Genomic DNA, 19826 nt, shown 5'->3' with positions numbered 1-19826 from the left:
TTGGGTGATGTCAAAAGGCTGATAGCCTCTTTCCCTTCTGCTACCAAAAATGGTTTTGTTGTTACTATTTTTATTGGTTGGTTTGGTTTTTTGGCTGTGTTAGGAATCAAACCAAGAGCTTGCACATTGCTGGGTTTTGTTTGTTTGTTTGTTTGTTTTGTTTTTGTCTTTTTCCTTTTTCCTTTTTATCGGTACTGGGGGTTGAACTCACGACTGCCTGCTTGCAAGGCAGGCGCTTATGCCGCTGAGCTAAACCCCCAGCCCCTAGCTTGCACATTGCTGAGCAGACTTTCTATCACTAGATGTATTCTAGTGCTCAAGATATATTTTGGTTTTTGGTTTTTGTTTTATGTTTTTTTTTTCTTTCGTCTTGAGACAAAACAGTGTATCCAGGCGTACTCTGTAGTCCAGGCTGCCCTTGCTCTCACTACATAGCCCAGCCTGGCCTCAAACTCTTGGTGACTCTCCTCCCTCAGCCTCCTGTTCTTTGTATTTTTGAGATAAGGTCTTACATACAGTGGTACTGTATGTGAGGTACTGCAACAGATGGGAATTCTGATGGCACAGGTTGGAGAAGAGAAAAAATTTCATTTTGGGAATTTCTGTTCCTAGAGTAATGATGGCAGACTTTTTGGAGTTTTCAGTGATATGAACAGCCTCCACATGAGTGCTGTAGTTTCCCTCTCTGTCCTAGAGTATGAGTGTCAGATCCAGCATGAAAGTGGCTTGTGGGAAAGGTTTGCATAGAGAAACACAACGCATTGAGATCCCTGATAAAATAAGGTGGGGAGGCCCTGTCAGCAGAAGGTGAGATGCTGAGAGGGATAAAATAAAATGCTTATTACATGCTAGAATGTGTATTGTGACTTTACCAGTCATGATAATATGATAGTATAACCAATGTATGATAGGAAGAAAGATAGTTGTTAGGCATTGGTAGCATTGTCTAACTTCATCAGTTTGTTTTTGGTCTTTTTGAGATAGGGTTTCACTATGCAGTTCAGGTTGGCCTTGAACTCACAATGTAGTCCAGGCTGGTTTTGAACACACAGCAATCCTGCCTCAGCCTCCTGAGTGCTGGGATTACAGGTGTGTACCACTGTGCCTGGCAGCATTGTCTAACTTTTGAGAAAAGTTCTCATTATGTTGTTAATGTTTCCCAAATTAGCCTTGAACCTGTAATCCTTCTATTTCAGCCTCTCAAAGTGCCAGAATTTTGTCTGATTTCTATAAAAGTAATTAGTCTTTTGAATATACATGTGCTGTGAAAAGTGGTCAGTGTCAGTGCATTAATTTTGCCTTTGCTTTTGAATAAATTACAAAAAAACATTTTGCCTGAAGTTGACTGTTACATCTTCTTCAAATGTTTAAGTGTTCATCTGAGATAAATTTAACTGTTGCTAAACCCTGTTTTCCATTATTTGGCCTAATGTAGATACCAGGTTTTTGTTTCTTGATTTCTGTTTGTTTGGGCTGTCCCATTAATAGCAAGGTCTTGTAATTCTTTTCCTTAAAATTTGTCTTTCTTTCTCTATTGATATATCATAGCCTGAATGATACCATTTCTTCTACCCTTCAAATTAACCTACATGCCAGTGTACTCTTAAAGCATCAGCTTCACTCTTCATTCCTCTGTTTAAAAACCGGCCAAGTGTGGTAGTGCACACCTGTAATCCCAGGACTCAGAATGCTGAGGGAAGAGGATCACCTTGAGTTGAAGGCTAAACTGCATAGGAAGATCCTGTCTCAGACAACTGACATAGCATAACCAAAAGAGCCCTGGGTATGTACCTCAGTGGTAGAGTGTCCAAAGAGTCCAAAGAGCTCGCTGCAGCACCCATGCCGTGGATTAATCACCACTGACAGGAAGGCCCTAAATATGATTCCAACTTGGAAAACAAGACAGAAAGCTTAAAGGTCCCTGTGATCTTTTACACTTTTTTTTTTCTTTTTTCTTTTTATCGGTACCGGGGATCAAACTCACGACCACCTGCTTGTAAGGCAGGTGCTTATGCCGCTGAGCTAAATCCCCAGCCCCTTTGATTTTTTTTTACACTTTTCTTCTTCTTTTTTTCTCCGTGATCTTTTACAACTGAACTTCCCAGGATATTAGGATTCCTATAATTCTGTCAGTTTACTAATTCAGCCCTGTTCCTACCACCTTGGGTGTAAATCTTATGTGTTAGTCATCTTATAAACTGCTCATATGGCATGATTTCACCCCCTCTGCTGCCCCCAGTGCTGGGGATTGATCCCAGGGCCTTGCACATTCTAGGGAAGTGCTCTACCTCTGAGCAGCAGCTCCAGCCCTCCTGCCTGGCGCTCTCCCTCACAGAGCGCTCTTTGTCCCACTCCCTCTCCAGGGTCTGCGCATTTTTCTGAATGTAGTATAGACTACTGCCGCAAAGGAAGCATCTAAGCTCTGTGGGCTCTATCAATGTGTTTTTTTCAAAATCGTGTGGTATTTAAGCATTTATTACATTTATACTTTATTGTTATCCTTTTCTGTGGTACCTAGTGTTCTTTGCCCAACAAAATTAATAGTTTTTTTTAAGAACAAACTGTAGGGGCTGGGGATTTAGCTCAGCGGCATAAGTGCCTGCCTTGCAAGCAGGCAGTGGTGAGTTCGATCCCCGGTACCGATAAAAAGGAAAAAGGCAAAAAAAAAAAAAAAAAAAAAAAAAGAACAAACTGTATATCTTATCTTTTTTTTGAGTCAGGGTCTTGCTTTGTAGTTCAGCCTTGAGCTCATTATGTAGGCGAATTCAGGCTGACCTTGAACTCGTAGCCATCCTCCTACCTCAGCCTCCCGAGTGCTGGGATTACAGGCTTGGTTTTTATCCTGTTTACTGTAATCCACTGCCAGATGTATTGATTTTCAAGAAATATTTGATTGAAATGGTATTTTTGACTGGGGACAGGTACATAAGACAGCATTCTTATGTGCTTATTTACATACGTATGTAAAATTGAAAGATGGCCCCTTAAAAACTCAAACTCAGCTTTTTAAAATGTTATTCTCAGGGCTAGGGTATAGCTCAGTGGTAGAATAAATGTGTAGGATGCTCCAGGCCCTGGGTTTGATCTGTAGTACAATATGACCTCACATAAGTCTGACTTTACCATAATGTCTCTGTGCTAGTTCGCTGATCTGTGTAACAGATCTCTCCAAAATGTTCTGGCTTCAGGCTGTTTGTAGAATCGGTGGGCTGGGAGTCAGGGTGGGGTCTTCAAGGCCATAGGCAGAGGCGCAGTGGGCTCAGCCGTCCTGGGGACGGGGAGCAGCCCAGGTGCCCTCAACAGGTTATGGGTGGGCCAGCTCCCCATGGGCTGTGGGACCAAGACTGCAGTTCTGTGCCGCCCCAGCCCTGTGCGTTCCCTGCCTGGCTGGCCTTGGAGTGAGCAGCTGAGCAACAGAACTGCGTAAGTGGAAGTGACTTGTTCCTTCTGTCACGTTTTATTCTTTAGAAGTGCATTGGTAAATCCATTTAGCACTCAAGGGAAGGGGATTACAAGTGGCTATCAATATAAAGCAGATGTTTAAATTTTGTTTAATATCAAACTATCACTTAATGAAACAGTCTTAAATACTGCTTCCAAAGACTGTAACAGATGTAGGAATAGATTGATAATATCCAGGTAGACGCTGATAGCAGCTAATACATACTCTTCAGGAGATAACGTATGCATCAGTGAGTGAATGTCATAAATGATAAATCCACAGAAAAGAAGGACTCCTCCGGCAGCTAAGATCAGTTCCATTGTCTCACTATGAAAAAACATCTTCAAGAATCCTGACAGGACAGCAAACAGCCCTGCTCCAAATTTACTGAAGTCTCTCTTGAATTGTAAAGTATATACAGTCAAACCAAGAGAATCATATTTAGGGCCTTCCTGTCAGTGGTGATTAATCCACGGCATGGGTGCTGCAGCGAGCTCTTTGGACTCTTTGGACACTCTACCACTGAGGTACATACCCAGGGCTCTTTTGGTTATGCTATGTCAGTTGTCTGAGACAGGATCTTCCTATGCAGTTTAGCCTTCAACTCAAGGTGATCCTCTTCCCTCAGCATTCTGAGTCCTGGGATTACAGGTGTGCACTACCACACTTGGCCGGTTTTTAAACAGAGGAATGAAGAGTGAAGCTGATGCTTTAAGAGTACACTGGCATGTAGGTTAATTTGAAGGGTAGAAGAAATGGTATCATTCAGGCTATGATATATCAATAGAGAAAGAAAGACAAACTTTAAGGAAAAGAATTACAAGACCTTGCTATTAATGGGACAGCCCAAACAAACAGAAATCAAGAAACAAAAACCTGGTATCTACATTAGGCCAAATAATGGAAAACAGGGTTTAGCAACAGTTAAATTTATCTCAGATGAACACTTAAACATTTGAAGAAGATGTAACAGTCAACTTCAGGCAAAATGTTTTTTTGTAATTTATTCAAAAGCAAAGGCAAAATTAATGCACTGACACTGACCACTTTTCACAGCACATGTATATTCAAAAGACTAATTACTTTTATAGAAATCAGACAAAATTCTGGCACTTTGAGAGGCTGAAATAGAAGGATTACAGGTTCAAGGCTAATTTGGGAAACATTAACAACATAATGAGAACTTTTCTCAAAAGTTAGACAATGCTGCCAGGCACAGTGGTACACACCTGTAATCCCAGCACTCAGGAGGCTGAGGCAGGATTGCTGTGTGTTCAAAACCAGCCTGGACTACATTGTGAGTTCAAGGCCAACCTGAACTGCATAGTGAAACCCTATCTCAAAAAGACCAAAAACAAACTGATGAAGTTAGACAATGCTACCAATGCCTAACAACTATCTTTCTTCCTATCATACATTGGTTATACTATCATATTATCATGACTGGTAAAGTCACAATACACATTCTAGCATGTAATAAGCATTTTATTTTATCCCTCTCAGCATCTCACCTTCTGCTGACAGGGCCTCCCCACCTTATTTTATCAGGGATCTCAATGCGTTGTGTTTCTCTATGCAAACCTTTCCCACAAGCCACTTTCATGCTGGATCTGACACTCATACTCTAGGACAGAGAGGGAAACTACAGCACTCATGTGGAGGCTGTTCATATCACTGAAAACTCCAAAAAGTCTGCCATCATTACTCTAGGAACAGAAATTCCCAAAATGAAATTTTTTCTCTTCTCCAACCTGTGCCATCAGAATTCCCATCTGTTGCAGTACCTCACATACAGTACCACTGTATGTAAGACCTTATCTCAAAAATACAAAGAACAGGAGGCTGAGGGAGGAGAGTCACCAAGAGTTTGAGGCCAGGCTGGGCTATGTAGTGAGAGCAAGGGCAGCCTGGACTACAGAGTACGCCTGGATACACTGTTTTGTCTCAAGACGAAAGAAAAAAAAAACATAAAACAAAAACCAAAAACCAAAATATATCTTGAGCACTAGAATACATCTAGTGATAGAAAGTCTGCTCAGCAATGTGCAAGCTAGGGGCTGGGGGTTTAGCTCAGCGGCATAAGCGCCTGCCTTGCAAGCAGGCAGTCGTGAGTTCAACCCCCAGTACCGATAAAAAGGAAAAAGGAAAAAGACAAAAACAAAACAAACAAACAAACAAACAAAACCCAGCAATGTGCAAGCTCTTGGTTTGATTCCTAACACAGCCAAAAAACCAAACCAACCAATAAAAATAGTAACAACAAAACCATTTTTGGTAGCAGAAGGGAAAGAGGCTATCAGCCTTTTGACATCACCCAACTCACCCCTCTGTGCTATCAGTGAATCACACTGCCGGCCGGCTCTGCTGGGGCTCTCTGCCGTCAGAACCGCACTCCCCACTTACAACAAGCAAGCGTAAGGGAGCACACTTGTTCCCAGCAGCTCTCAAAGGCGGGAACTGTAGCCTCTGAGCCGCCCACCGTGTCAAGACAGGCTCGCACTAACATGACTATGTCCTCGACTCACGTGGCTGCGTAACTTCTGCTCCCTCAGAGCCAGAAAGACTTAGAAAGGTAAAAGCTTTGACTGATGCAGGACATCAAGGCAGCGGGACAGTGCGACTAAAATGCTTACAAAACAGGGCTTCCAGAACACCTCTGAAAATTAGCCAAGAACCATGGGTAAGTATGTTCAAAGTGAGGAGTATTTTGACACGGATTAATGGCAATGCCTTCTACTGTAATAAATTTTTTAAATTGTAAACATTCACCTTATTTTTCACTTACAACTCTATGTTTTTATTGAGACAGGACTTTGCTATACACTTTATGCTAGACTTGAGCTCATTATGTAGCCCAGGATCAAATTCACGATGAGCCTCCTGGCTCAGCCTCCTAAGTGCTGGGAAGAGAACCATGCGCTACCACGCCCAACTCTCTTATATATGGACATATCTGTTCATCCACTTATAAGTTGGTAAGACATCTGGACTGCTTCTACTCTTTGGCTATTACAAATAATTTTATAAATATTCCTGTGCAAGTTTTTGTTTAGACATCTACTTTTTTAGCTCTTTTAAGCAAATACTAGATGTCAAACTTCAGAATTATATGGCATTCCACATTTAAACTTTTTAACTCTCGGGATCAGTTATCCTCTTGAGTCATCTACCTTAGTGGCCAGGACTGCAGGCCTGCCTCGCCACACTTAGCTTTGTATGTAACATCCCCCAATCCAGGGACAGGAGTGTGCTCGGCAAGTGTTCTACCACTGAGCCATATCCCTAGTCCTGTTTTTGTTTGTTGATTAGTTGGTTTTTGAGGCACTGGGAATGGAATACAGAACCACTCTACCACTAAGCTATACTCCTAGCTTAGCTCATTTATTTATGCTGTACTGGGTACTAAAACTAGGGAGGGAGCATTACATTCCCAACTCCCCCCACTGCCCCACTTTTTTTTGGGTCAGAGTTTCACTATATGCAATTCAGGCTGGCCTCGAACTCACAGTGATCCTCCTGCTTCAGTCTCTGAGTGCTGGGATCACAGGCATGTACCACCATGCCTGGCCACCAGCCCTTTTAAGTAAGTTTGTAGGCCAGTGGGTGGAGCCAGCCTATAACTGCACCACAGGAAGGCTGAGGCACGACAGCTGTGAGTTCAAGGCCATGCTGGGCTACATAGTGAGTTTAAAGTCAGCTGCACTACAAAGCACACCCTGTCTCTAAAAAAAAAGAAAACAACACCAAAAAAACATAAATCAAGGTGTCTTGAGAAGTCACTAATTTGCTAATCCTTCCTGGGTTTCCCACAATGCTAGAATTACAGGTGTGAGCCACTACGCCAGGTTTTTTATTTTGAGCTAAGTCTCACTCAACTGCCCAGACAGGCTTTGAACTCTGGATTTTCCTGCCTCATCCTCCTGAAGAGCAAGGATCACTGAGGACCACTACAGCCCCGTTCCCGAGGTGCCCGCTTCATCTTACACTGGTGCCGTCTGTGTGAGGCCTCCAGTCCTCACTTATCTCCAGGCAGCACACTCACTCAGGCTGTCAAGCTCTGCCAGTGATGGCAACAGCCATGGGCAACTTCAGTCTTCACCCTGCTGATTGAGATCTGGCTATCCTCACTGTATTTGAAAACTTCTTCACCTGGAATCTAGAAAATCACAGCTACCTGTTTTCTTCTCCATACCTGTTCTTTCTTTCCTAACTTTTTTTTCTTTTGGCAGTACTGGGAATTGAACACAGGGCCCTCACACTGAGCAACTTCTTAAAAAAAAAATTTTTTTTTTTTGAAGCAATATCTACGCTGCTAAATTGTCTAAGCTATGCTCAAAAGTGTGATCCTCTTGCCTCAGCCTCCCAGCTCACTCAGTAGTTGTCCAAGTCTCCATCATAACAGCCCACTGGGCCCATGGGATCAGGTGCCATTAACCCTCTGAGCTCCCCTTCCCGCCCTCTGCGACTCCCTGGAGTCACACTGACTGCTCCTCAAAAGGAGCAAGCACAATCAGCCTTCTTCATGACACAGATTTTGGAAATCCTGAAGTGTAAAAATCATTAGCTAATTAAGAGGGATAAAAAGGAAGTCTGCTCGGCGGTTTCTAGGTACAGTGCTCAGTCATCTGTCTGTAAGTACAAGGCCCAGGCCCGTGGCCAGGGAGTAAGGATTAAATGATATAATTACACAAGAAAAGGGCCTTCCAAAGCTACAATCCCAAGAGGCTTACTCCACTAAGCCTCTATCTTACAAAAAATTAAAACATAAAATCAAATCAGTGGGTTGTTTGGAATGATGGAAACAAACTATCAGCTGACAAAAAAGATTACCTATCTGATAACAGAATGAGTACATAAATTCTTCGTTTAACACATTGTTTCCCCCCAAAAAAGCAAAAAACCCCAGAAACAGAACAAAGCTTTGGTAAATAAGGAGGGGAAGAAGGACTGAAGGGAGGATAAGAGAATGCAAAGAAAAAAAAAAAGAGAGAGAACTGAGGGAAGTAATGTACAGGCACAAAGTCCCTAAGATGAAAATGATTATGTATATTTGAAATGTACCAAGAAACTTAATTAAAATCAAAACAAAATAAACAAAACAGAACAACAGCAACAAAAATACATTGCTTCCCTCATCAAGAAAATTCTTTCAGGCATAGTGCTGCTTGCCTATAATCCCAGCATGTCTGAAGCAGAAGAATCCCAAATTCCTATCCAGCCCACTGGCAATTTACAAAGACCCTGTCTCAAAATTTCTTTTTTTTTGTCTTTTGTCTTTTTCTTTTTTATCGGTACCAGGGATCGAACTCACGACTGCGCACTTGCAAGACAGGCGCTTACGCCGCTGAGCTAAGCCCCCCCCCCCCCCCCCCCGTCTCAAAATTTAAAAAATAATTTTAAAAAGGACTGGGGGATATAGTTTAATACTAAGGCCCTGGGTTCAATTCCCAGAATAGAAAAAAAAAATTTTTTTTTGCTATGAAAAAATTACAGATGAACTAAATAGTATATTTACTAATGAATGAAATTATAAATGTTTTACAGCCTGGAATAAGTTCCTATTCCACTGCAGGCCAATAATTAGTATTTCAAAATCTGGCATAATCCAAAAATCAAAGTTTTGAAAGCAATGCCATAAGTCACCTTTGTCATTTTTAAATTTTATAGTGTTGAGGACCAAACCAGGCCCTTGCACAGGTAGGCACGCACTCAACCACCAGGTTACAGCTCCAGCCCACTGCTTTCACTCTAATTCATGTCTATCTAATATTTTTAAATACTAGCTATATGTAGTGTCAGTTTCTGTGCCTTCTCCCTTTCTGCGGTTTACAGGAATTAATATGCATCTTGTTTCCGGGATATACTCACTCTCCTTATTTCTGTTACAGAATTTCACTGTTGCTTAGGAGAAGGCTATATAATACCCAACAACACTAACATCCTTGTAAACATTTTTTAATTAAAAATTCAAATTATATTATTACTTCAGAAAGGTGAGCCTGTGTAATATACCAATTTTGAAAGAAATATAAAATCATCCGCTCTTCAATACTAACCTAAATATTCCATCAGCTGCTCAGCAGTGATGATTTCCATCATTGGGGGGAGTTTCACCTGAAAAAGAAAGAACAGTCTATAAAATTCAGTGCTTCAGATGACTCAAGTACTTCTTGAGGTCAGAAACCTAAATATTTACGTATGTTGGGATAGCTCTACTATGCTTGTCTACCATACTCACACCTTAACATTTCCTACTGCCATAAGAGTATCACGGTGCTGTAAGAGACACTGAGAAATCTGGGTTCAAAGCCAAGTTCTGTCTGTTACCCCATTCCTAACTGTCTTTGCACCTCCCACAGTGCATGACAGACCATTTGGTTATAGAGCAGGAACAGGTACCAAATATGGCAGACATTCCATTAAGTCCACTCTGGCCATTTAATGAATACAGTATTAAAGTACTATTAAACAATGAAGAATTCATCTGTATGATTCTACTTGTAATGTAAAGTTTAAAAACTGATGCCAGGCATACTGTCATACACCTGTAATCCCGGATACCTGGGAGACAGAGGCAGAAAATCACAAGTCTGAGGCCATGCTGGGCAACTTAGCTGGGATGCAGCTCAGTGGGAGAGAACGACAGGGTTCAGTCTTCAACAACAGACGCACATGTGCAAAGACACATGCACAGAAATAACAGAAGTAAACTACTACGTGCTGTTTAGAGCTACACATTTAGGCAGTAAAAATACCAAGAACAACAGTAAGGAAAAAGATACTGTGAAAATTAGGATATAGTACCCACAGGGGAAAGAGAGGCGTTAATCTTCGAAAGGGCACGCAAGATGAATCTTAGACCCTGGCAATGCTGTTTCTTTCTCTTCTCTTTCACTACTGGAGACTGAACCCACGGTCTTCCCACCAAGCTACATCCACAGCCCTTTGTATGTTTTGTGTTTTGTTTTGTGTTTTGTTTTTTGAGATGGGGTCTCACTAAATTGTCCAGGCCAGGCCTGAACTTGTGATCTTCCCGTTTCAGCTTCCCAGAATGCTAGAACTACACCTGTGTGCCACCACACCCTGCTCCAACACAATTTGGAAGTTGAGGAAATACTTGAGATCCAAAACTGAGGTTTTATTTATTTGATACAGTGTTTCACCACGCAGTTCAGGCAGGCCTTGAATTCACTGTGTAGCCCAAGTGGCCTCTAACTCTGGACCTTCTTCCTGCCTCAGCCTTCCTAGTGGCACTATGCCTGGCTGAAACTGAGTCTTCGAAGGTCTCTGGTCTTTACTGGATTAGCTACTAACTGCCATTCGATTCTTCCCTTATTCCATGGCAATCCTGTGAAACAGGTAGTATTACCTTAATTCAAAACCACATGAAGGTTTTTTGGAAACAGTGTCTTGCTATGCAGGTAGGCTGGCCCTGGACTGGCTACGGAGCTAGGTTACCCTTCGGTTTGTACCAATCATCCTGTCTCAGCCTGCCTGAGTGCTAAGATTACTGGCCTGGCTAGGTTTTAAAACAGCTGATCAAAGTAAGTAACAGGGTTGTAATGTGAATTGGATCTAACACCAAAGCCAATTATCTTTTCCAATATACAGTATTAACAGGTGTCAGACACACAAGTTTAAGTATCACATGGTTAATCTTATATGAGAAACCCAAAATATAAACAGCAAAAAAAAAAAAGACAGGTAACTAGAAGTAGAGAAAGAGACCAAGAGATGAAAGCAGAGAGTGAGAGGGAAGGGGAATGAGAAAGGGAGGAAGATATGCGAAGTACACACACCAACCCCCTATAAGGAACGTAAAATGTACTCATAAATTTCAAAAACCCTTATTTACAAATTCATAAAACAATGAACAGAACACTTCCATTCAGTAAAATATTGAGCAACATACTCAGGGTGCAGCTCGCTGATCCTGAGCTTGTCCAGCACATACAAGGCCCAAGGTTTGCGGCACAAAACAAAACAAAAAGCCTGAACATATTTCCAGCTAAGTCTGAACTTTTTGACCAATAAATAGTAGAGGCTGCCAGGAAAAGAATGAAGGCTTTTATTCTAAAAATTAGGATTGCTCGAATATCCAAATTATGGAATTTGGCAACTGAAGGTAAGTTTATAGGAAAAATGGTGCCACTTTAGAACTGTGCTAATCTGTTTGATACTCGAACAGCAAGTTAAGAACTCAGGAGATAACCTGCTTCGTTTTGTGTTGAGTCAACGTCTGGACCTGAACTCTCAATCTTCCTGCCTCAGACCCCCAGTGTCCTGAGATCACAGGTGGCGGCCCCACAGCTTGGTGTGAGATAACATTTTAAATTCAGAGTATTTGACTCATACCAGTGTATTCTTTCCATTATTGTTGGCCCTCCATATGCACAGGTTCCACATCTGTAGGTTCAATCAACCAGATCAGAAAATGCTCAGGGAGGGGGCTGGGGATTTAGCTCAGTGGCATAAGCACCTGCCTTGCAAGCAGGCAGTGGTGAGTTCGATCCCTGGTACCGAAAAGACAAAAAAAAAAAAAAAAAAAAAAAAGAAAATGCTCAGGGGAGAATGGCACCTATACTGAACATGCACACTCTTTAGTTGCCATGTTTCTTCGAACCATCTAGCTGGGCATGGTGGTACATGTCTATAATCCCAGCACTCCTGAGGCTGAGGTAGGAGAAGCAATGCAAGCCTGAACTGCAGGGTGAAACCGTATCTCAAAAAGCCAAAAATAAATAAAAAAATAAAAATCCCCCAAAACAACAACAAAAATAATCACATGGGCATGGTGCCCCATGCCTATGACCCCAGCACTCAGAAGCTGAGGCAGAAGAATCGCTTTAAATCTGAGGCCAGCGTGGGTCACAAAGTGAGCTCAAGGCCAGTGGCAACTGCTGAGCAAAAACCCTTACTTGAAAAGACAAAAAATATGGGTCTGGGGATTTAGCTCAGCAGCATAAGTACCTGCCTTGCAAGCAGGTAGTCATGAGTTCGATCCCCCTGGTACCGATAAAAAAAAAAAAGTTAAAAGACAAAAAAACAAAGAAACAAAATCAATTTGGTGTGACAACTATTTACATAGCACTTACATTGTATTAAGTATTATAAGCAATTGAAATAATTTAAAACACACAGGAGAAAGTACATAGGTCATATGCAAACACAATGCCATTACACATTACATACAAGAGACCGGAACACCCACGGAGATCCTGGGAACAATCCCCACAGACACTGGGAGACAACTGTTCTTTTTGTTTTTTTTTGGTACTGGGGATCTAACTCATGACCTCGTGCTTGCCAGGGCAGGTGCTTACACCACTGAGCTAAACCCCGGGCCGGGACAACTGTTCTTACGGTAATGGACCAGCTGAACCATAGGATTTCTCCATACTTCACACTTCACTAATTTCAAATACGCAGTACAGACATATGTACACTAATATATTCAGGGTGAATACATATCATTCATGCTTTGTTAGCTGAAATTGCAAAGAAATTATTTTGAGACTATTAAAAGTATTAATGAGACTCAAGAAATGCAGCCTTTCGCATTTATTCAAAGAACTCAAAAAACTTGAGGATCCTCAATACCCCTTCAATTTTGGATTCACCCAATAAAATGTATATAAACCATTATGCATCATGCTTTACATTTTACTTTCTCTCTGTATCTTTATTCATTACTGAGAGTAACTCAGTACTTAAAAACATTAAAGTACAGCTGGGTGCAGAGGCACACACCTGTAATCCCAGCACTCAGGGGACAGAGGCAAGCTCAGGGCCAGCCTGGACAACACAAGAGCCTCAGGGCCAGGGATACATATGGCTCAGAGGCAAGCTTGAGAGACCCTAGGTTCAATCCCCAGTACTTTGAGGAAAAAATTCGAATACTTTATTATTATTATTTAAAGCTTATGACTGTTCATACCTCCTGTACCCAACAGCCTTGACCTGGTCTCAATACACAAGGTTGGAAGACAGAGAAGAGTATAGCTGACCCGCCTGGAAGGCAGAGAAGCAAGCGAGCACAGCTGTCACTGACAGGCAGCAAGCACACTCGGGCAGTGTCACTGTCTCGTGATCAGGAACAACCAAAGACGCACCACCAGTCCTAATGCTTGGCACAGCGTGGGGACGAAAGGCCCACTTGTGCTCCTTCAATCTGCTCCAGAAACAAAACCACTGTGTGAAACTATTAATCTCATCTTATAATATCTACATTTAAAGCCCAGAGGGCAGAGACTGAGATGAAACCTTTGGCTCACCATTTGTGCTTCTTTTGTGTAAGTAATAGATGTTCAAAAGACTTCCAATGGTTGTTTAGGAAAAGAGGAAAAAAATAATAAATCCCAACGAGAAGCAAGAAGTATGTAGCAAAGCAATGTCATCAAGCAGAGAGGGGAAAGCCAGGCATTGTGGCACACACCTGCATCCCAGCACTTGGGGAGGCCCAGCCAGAAACTCTGGAGTTCATGGCCAGCTTGGATACACGGTGAGACTAGCTCAAGAAACAATAAAAGGATGTTAGCTCTCTAACAGGTCACTTGGGCAATGCAGTATTCCTCTCAGTCTATAGTGTGCTTTGATTTAGTTTAGCTGGGTTTGTTTTTGGTGTGTGTATGGGGGTGTATTTGTTTCATTTTTAATTTTAAACTCTAAATATTTTACAGAATCAAATGCATCAATTCTTATCTTACAGTTTCTAGATTGATGTGTGGAGTCACCAGTCTACCATAAAACAATTTTGCTTCAGGATCTTGGCATTCTTCCCTTGACCTACAGCAAGACACAGCTTTAGCTCCTAACAAGCAAAGAAAGAAAACAAGCTGGGCGTGTTGGTGCGTGCCTGCAATCGCAGCATTCTGGAAGGCTGAAGCATGAGGACTGTGAGTTTCAGCCCACCCTGGGCAATTCAGCACCTCATCAACAATTTATGAAAAGTTAAATGGAAGAATTAGTGTATAGATGAAAGAACAATAATGAGAATAAATGAATTTTCCATAGGGAGTGGTCAGCTGTAGTTCTCAACCTTTTCTATCCCTCTGTCCCCTGAGTAGCCGGGAATGCAGGTGTTTGCTGGGGCTATAGCTAAGACCAGAAGCCCTAGGTCCAATCCTTAGTACTACAAAAAGAAAATGGGGAAAAGAACTCCCTACCGAAAAGGAGGATAGGCTACGTATCTCCAGCATCTTCAGTTAAAACACTGCATTCGTTCTACAAAAATGCTAATGCTAACACGACGGTTAGGTCTTATAATACTTTATGTCCTCTATCAAAATGTACACTATAGGTTCCACATAAGTTTTTTTGTGTGTACAGTACATTGGCCTCAAATCTGTAACATTCTTTCCCCCCCACCAAAAAGAAAAGTATAAGAAAGTAGTGACCATTTTTACATTAATACTTTTTTTTTTTGGTACCGGGGATTGAACTCACGATCTTGCACTTGCCACGCAAGCACTTATGCTGCTGAGCTAAATCCCCAGCCCTGTTTTTACATTAATACTCTTACATATATAAAAATATTAAGGCAGGCTAGGTATGGTGGCGCACACCTGAAACCTCAGCACTCAAGAGGCTGCTGCAGAGAGCTGCCGAGTTTGAGGCCAGCCTAGGCTAGTGAATTTAAAGCCAGCCTGAAGAACATGGGAGAGAGACCCTGTCTTAAATAAATAAATAAATATATATATATATATATATTTTTTTTTTTTAAACCCTAAACTTCTCAATACTTTTATCTCTCGCCTCTTTAATTACTGATTTTGGTAATTATTTTGCAAAAATGGAAAATAATGAAGGTTCAATTTTCACCTACCTCACTGCGTTGTCTCTGAAATTTCCTTGTTCTGTTCCTCCAGAAACCCAGATTGTTCATTTCTTGTGAAGAGAACCACCTAAGTCTTAGGATTCTGTATTACTCTGATTTTTTGGCAATGTTGTAGCCATATTTGTTCTTCTTGGCAAAATCTTTCCTATTCAATATGCTCCTTGATGCTACTGTATTACCCAAGGTAACTGACCAATTTCTAAAATTCTAGACTCTCGTCCTTGTTGGGAGCCGCGTCTGTGATAGCTCGCCTTGCGCGGCGGACGTGCGGCCTGTGGTAAAGAGCAAAGCCTGAGGTAGATTACCCCTCCCATCGAGCACGTTAGTTTCCTGCTTACCGCGTAAGCAACCCGCTCAACAATATAGTCTGCCTGGCAACTGATGATGTTAGCCAATCAGCTTGCCTTGCTCACTTTAACATGATTGGACACTGTATCCGTATATATACTGGTGCCACCCCTGGGGGGGAAGAAGAAGCCCGGAAGTAGAAGCCCAGAAGGAGCCGCGGGGAGCGGACCAGAGGAGGCTTCAGCTGGGAGAACCCAGGGCAGGCTGTACAGAAAAGAAAAATAAAAAAAAAAGGTTGTCCACTACCAGACTTTGTCGTGTGTCCTTCCTGCCGGCCGGGAGCGGACATCGACACGTCCTGACTAGGATGACACTGTTCTACTTTTTATCCCACTGTACATGTCAAATGGTGCATATGCTGGTTTCACTCTTACGCTCTTTGCTGGAAATATTCTTCCACTTTTACTACTCTCTTCCTCTCTTTCTCTTGTGGCGAATGGAGCGAAGGACTAAGTGGAGAAACAGAGGTAATAAGACAGCCAACATGTTTCTGTCAGCAATTTGTAAGTCTTCCTGTATGCTGGGATAGAAAAAGGTTGAGAACTACAGCTGACCACTCCCTATGGAGAATTCATTTATTCTCATTATTGTTCTTTCATCTATACACTAATTCTTCCACTTAACTTTTCTCAGCATTTTGATCTCTTTCCCGAGACCTAACATGTTTCTTCCCAACTGGACACAACCAAACTTTGGCATTAACTTTCCTATCTAAAATGATTCCATTTACACCAATCTTCCTATCAATCAGTAATGATTAGTAATAACTGATTTCTGTGGGCATTAAAGCTATAGAAAGCCATAAGTGCCCATCTGAAATCTTGGCACTCTGAGAGGAAGATGCAGGACTGCAAGACTGAGCCAAGCCTCAGCAATTTGAGACCCTGTCTCAGAAAAATTTAAAAAGTACTGGAGATGTAGTATAGCTCAGGGCAAAAGTTCCTGGTTCAATCCCCAGTACTATAAAACAAAACTAACCTAGAAGCAAAAAAAAAAAAAAAGGGAGGCTGAAAACCACAACTCATAAGAGAAACTTCAAAATTCATTAGGATGTCTGCTCATTCACAGTCTAACCAAAACTACCTATTTCTTTTCCTTCTTCCAATGCATTTCAGCCAAGGCTGGAGGTCCCAAACAATACACCCTTTTCTCCTTCAGCATCCCTTGGCCAAAGGCCTTTTCTCATTCAGCCGCAGACCTGGTTCTCAGGTTCTCTCTGCTATGAAAACTTCGGATGGCAGTTTCATCCCCAAATTACCCTGACCTGTGCACTTCTGTTGCACACTGCTCTACAATTAGTTTATCTGTCTGCCTCCATGCTATATCGTGAGCTACCTGTGGGCAGATTCGCACTGCACTCACCTGTGCATTCCACACAGACTGGCAACCCCGACTGTGATCACGCTCTCCAATCCCTCAGAGCCAGTGCAATGCTCATCTACTCCCGAGCACGCCAGGCACTGGGTACTTCCCTCCTTCCTCTGAAGTTCTGCAGTATGGATACGAAGAAGACAAAAGCCTAAAGGAAACTAAGGCATTCCTTCCTGCAGAAGCAAGTGGGGACTCTGGCCCATAGAACCAAATACAATTCGCCGTTCAAGTGCTTCCATCTAGTGTGTCTTCTTTGCCTTTTCAATATTTTATCATTCTCCAATATGAACTTACTGCTTGTCATCTAATAAACACACACAAAAGTACACAAAATATCCACTCTGTTTTCATTACTTTTGTTTACACTCTTCTCCCTCAAGAATTAAATTTTTTTTATTCTTCTTTCCCTTAAAAGCTTGGTTTAAGACTCACAATTCCATAAAGCTTTCTGGGGCTATGCTAGACCAAAGAAAAATTTCCCCCTTTGGGTATCTAACGCATTTCTATTTGCTCTGTGTAACCTAGTAGTATTTACTACTCTCTAACGTCAACTAACTCAGTGCAGCAATCCCAAACATTTTGACAACTCCAGAGCAGGCACTGCCCCCGCTCCAAAAGACTGGCGCTATCTTACACAGGTGATAGCAATGTTTCTAATCTTACTTTTAAAGATTGTGGTGGGGGGCAGGGTGCTGGGGACCAAACCCAGAGTACAGTGCACTCTAGGCAGGTGCTCTACCATGAGCTTCATCCTCAGTTCATCTTTTGTTTTTCTGGATTGGCCCTTGCTAACAACAGGAAGTCAAGACATTTAATAAATAGCATTTGCTTTACTTGCTTTTGTTCCTAACTGGTCAGAATAACCCAACCTATTTTCCTCCCACAGACATTTTTTCTATAGTACAGTTATAAATTTGAAAATAAAACAGGTGCCTTGGGATAATCTTCTTGGCACCCTAAAACTGAACGCTTAAATGAGAAGTTTCACTCGCAGGTAACTCAGAGAGACTGAGTTCTCAACACATTTATCCATTCTTTTTTCTTTTTCTTTTTTTTTTTTTTTCCCACTACCTATCTTATTGTTGCTGTTAATAATTTTAGCTCCCTCATCACATTCTGATGCATAGTTACTGGTAATAATATCAACCCTTTCATGTAGCGTCAGAGATAGGAAAAAATAAAAATCATGCATAAAATGAAAGCAGAATCTTTGAAAATGTAGAAATTACTGGGCATGATGACATATACCTGTCATCCCAGCACTGGAGAGGCTGAGGGGGGAGGATCTAGGCCAGCCTGGGCTGTTTGAGATTTGCCCCCTTACCCCCAAAAGAATAAAAACTACAAGTTACGATTATTGGGCCTCAGACCAGTCCTTTTCCTTAAATGGAATCCGTCTAAGGGCCACAACTTCCTTGTCACCATTCTGTTAAATATCTTCACCAAACTACAGAAGCATTAGGTGGAAAATAGACTGAACACAAACATCAAAACTTATTCCATGTCATGCAAAGACTACTTTCTCCCATTCGTCAGTTTTTTGCACATGTGATACTAATACAGAAAATACAGCTTAAAATAATTAGGTTGTAAGTTCCACTAGCCTGTAAACACTGCACATCAACATATATATTAAGTATGTACACATGTTTATGTACACGGATATCCTTTTAACGTGGGGAATCTAGAACAATTTTCATACGGGAAGCAAAGGGGACATGCAAGAAGAAAGGAAGCCAGTAAATGACAAGCTGCAGCTTCCTCACCCCGTGGTGCCCCTCCCCAAAAACTGTAGGAAGTGGAAAACTGCAGAATGTACCTTCCAGGCCAGAAGCAAAACATTGAGGATGGCCAGCAAAGGGCAGGGCCCGTTCTCATTCTGGGTGATGATGGGTGTGTTCTCTTCCTTCCACTGGATCCACTTGATGTGATACACACGACTGCCCGGGGAAGCGCTCCTTGGTGGCCGCTGGCCCCAGTGCGGCGTCGTCTTCGTCCTCCCCCCCCGGCACAGAGGCGCAGCCCCGGGCGCCCCCGCCGCGCCCTCCTGCCCCTCCTCGGGGATCCGGCTCTCCGCGCCCTCCTCACTGTTGAACTCGGAGCTGCTGGGGAAAGAGTGCAGGTTGGAGAAGGACTCCAGGGAATCTAGGCTCGGCGAGTCCTCGGGCGGGCTCGGGTCGCTGGCGCTGCTGCAGGCGCCGCGGGCACGGCGGGGCTCCTCGGGGCAGGTGCGCGCGTCCCCGGCCGCAGCTGGCTCTGGCCGGGCGGTCACCTCCCGCCGCCCTCCCGCCGGCGCCGCCGCGCTCTCCTCTGCGGGCTCCCTCGAGTCGGCGCCCGGGACGGCCGAGGAGGAGGAGGTGGAGGAGGAGGAGCCCGCGGGAGACGCGGGGTCGAAGAAGCTCCCCGTGCCGGCCGCCGCCCCCTGCCCGCCCGCGCCGCCGCTCTCCGTCGCCCGCGCCCCGGGACCGTCTGCCGCTGCAAGCCGGTTCTCTTGTCGGTCCTCCGGCGCTGGTGTGGTCGCCACCCCGTGTCCCAGCGGCTGCGGGCTCGTGGGGCCGCGCTCCATGCCCGGCCGCCAGCGCCTCGCCCTACGGAGACTACGGCCGCCTCTCCTCAGCCCGCGCCCCAGACGCCATAATAGCGGCTACGGCGCCCGAGCGCGGCCCCGGCACCGTACGTCACCGCGGAGGGCGCCGGGATCGCGCGTCCATCGCCCGCTCGGGGCGTGGCTGCGCGTCCGGGCGGGAGCGAGCACGCAGCTCCCGCCCGCGCCGGCCTTACGGGGTGGGACCTGGGAGGGCCTTGGGGGCGTGGCCGGGAGGGACATCT

At 43.4% G+C, this 19826-nt stretch overlaps 2 protein-coding genes across 14 annotated transcripts in view; one reads left to right on the top strand and one right to left on the bottom strand.

Annotated features, from left to right (window-relative positions):
* Window positions 1-15871, top strand: part of LOC106025017 (ubiquitin carboxyl-terminal hydrolase MINDY-2-like) — a 29818-nt gene extending 13947 nt beyond the window's left edge. For 2 of the 8 annotated variants that reach the window (XM_063254113.1, XM_063254108.1), the window contains 2 exons: window positions 13396-13734; window positions 14151-15871. In XM_063254113.1, coding sequence (XP_063110183.1) covers window positions 13396-13401 — 6 coding nt within the window. In that variant the 3' untranslated portion in view covers window positions 13402-13734; window positions 14151-15871. The other 6 variants (XM_063254112.1, XM_063254110.1, XM_063254109.1 and 3 more) reach the window with 5 other exon arrangements.
* LOC106029126 (ubiquitin carboxyl-terminal hydrolase MINDY-2-like) overlaps window positions 1-19564 on the bottom strand; it is a 29675-nt gene extending 10111 nt beyond the window's left edge. For 3 of the 6 annotated variants that reach the window (XM_063254101.1, XM_063254103.1, XM_063254104.1), the window contains exons 1-2: window positions 18817-19564; window positions 9499-9556 (exon numbers count right to left, since the gene is read on the bottom strand). In XM_063254101.1, the coding sequence (XP_063110171.1) occupies window positions 9499-9556; window positions 18817-19563 (805 nt within the window). In that variant the 5' untranslated portion in view covers window position 19564. Of the gene's footprint in view, window positions 1-47; window positions 4213-9498; window positions 9557-18816 lie in introns of those variants that run through there. The other 3 variants (XM_063254107.1, XM_063254106.1, XM_063254105.1) reach the window with 2 other exon arrangements.
* Between the last annotated feature and the right edge of the window lie 262 nt (window positions 19565-19826).

Source organism: Cavia porcellus, unplaced genomic scaffold (genome assembly GCF_034190915.1).
Source record: "Cavia porcellus strain 051 isolate PalLab524CR breed Dunkin Hartley unplaced genomic scaffold, mCavPor4.1 scaffold_8, whole genome shotgun sequence".
NCBI classification, from domain to species: Eukaryota; Metazoa; Chordata; class Mammalia; order Rodentia; family Caviidae; genus Cavia; species Cavia porcellus.
This window is presented reverse-complemented; position numbering and strand designations above follow the sequence as displayed.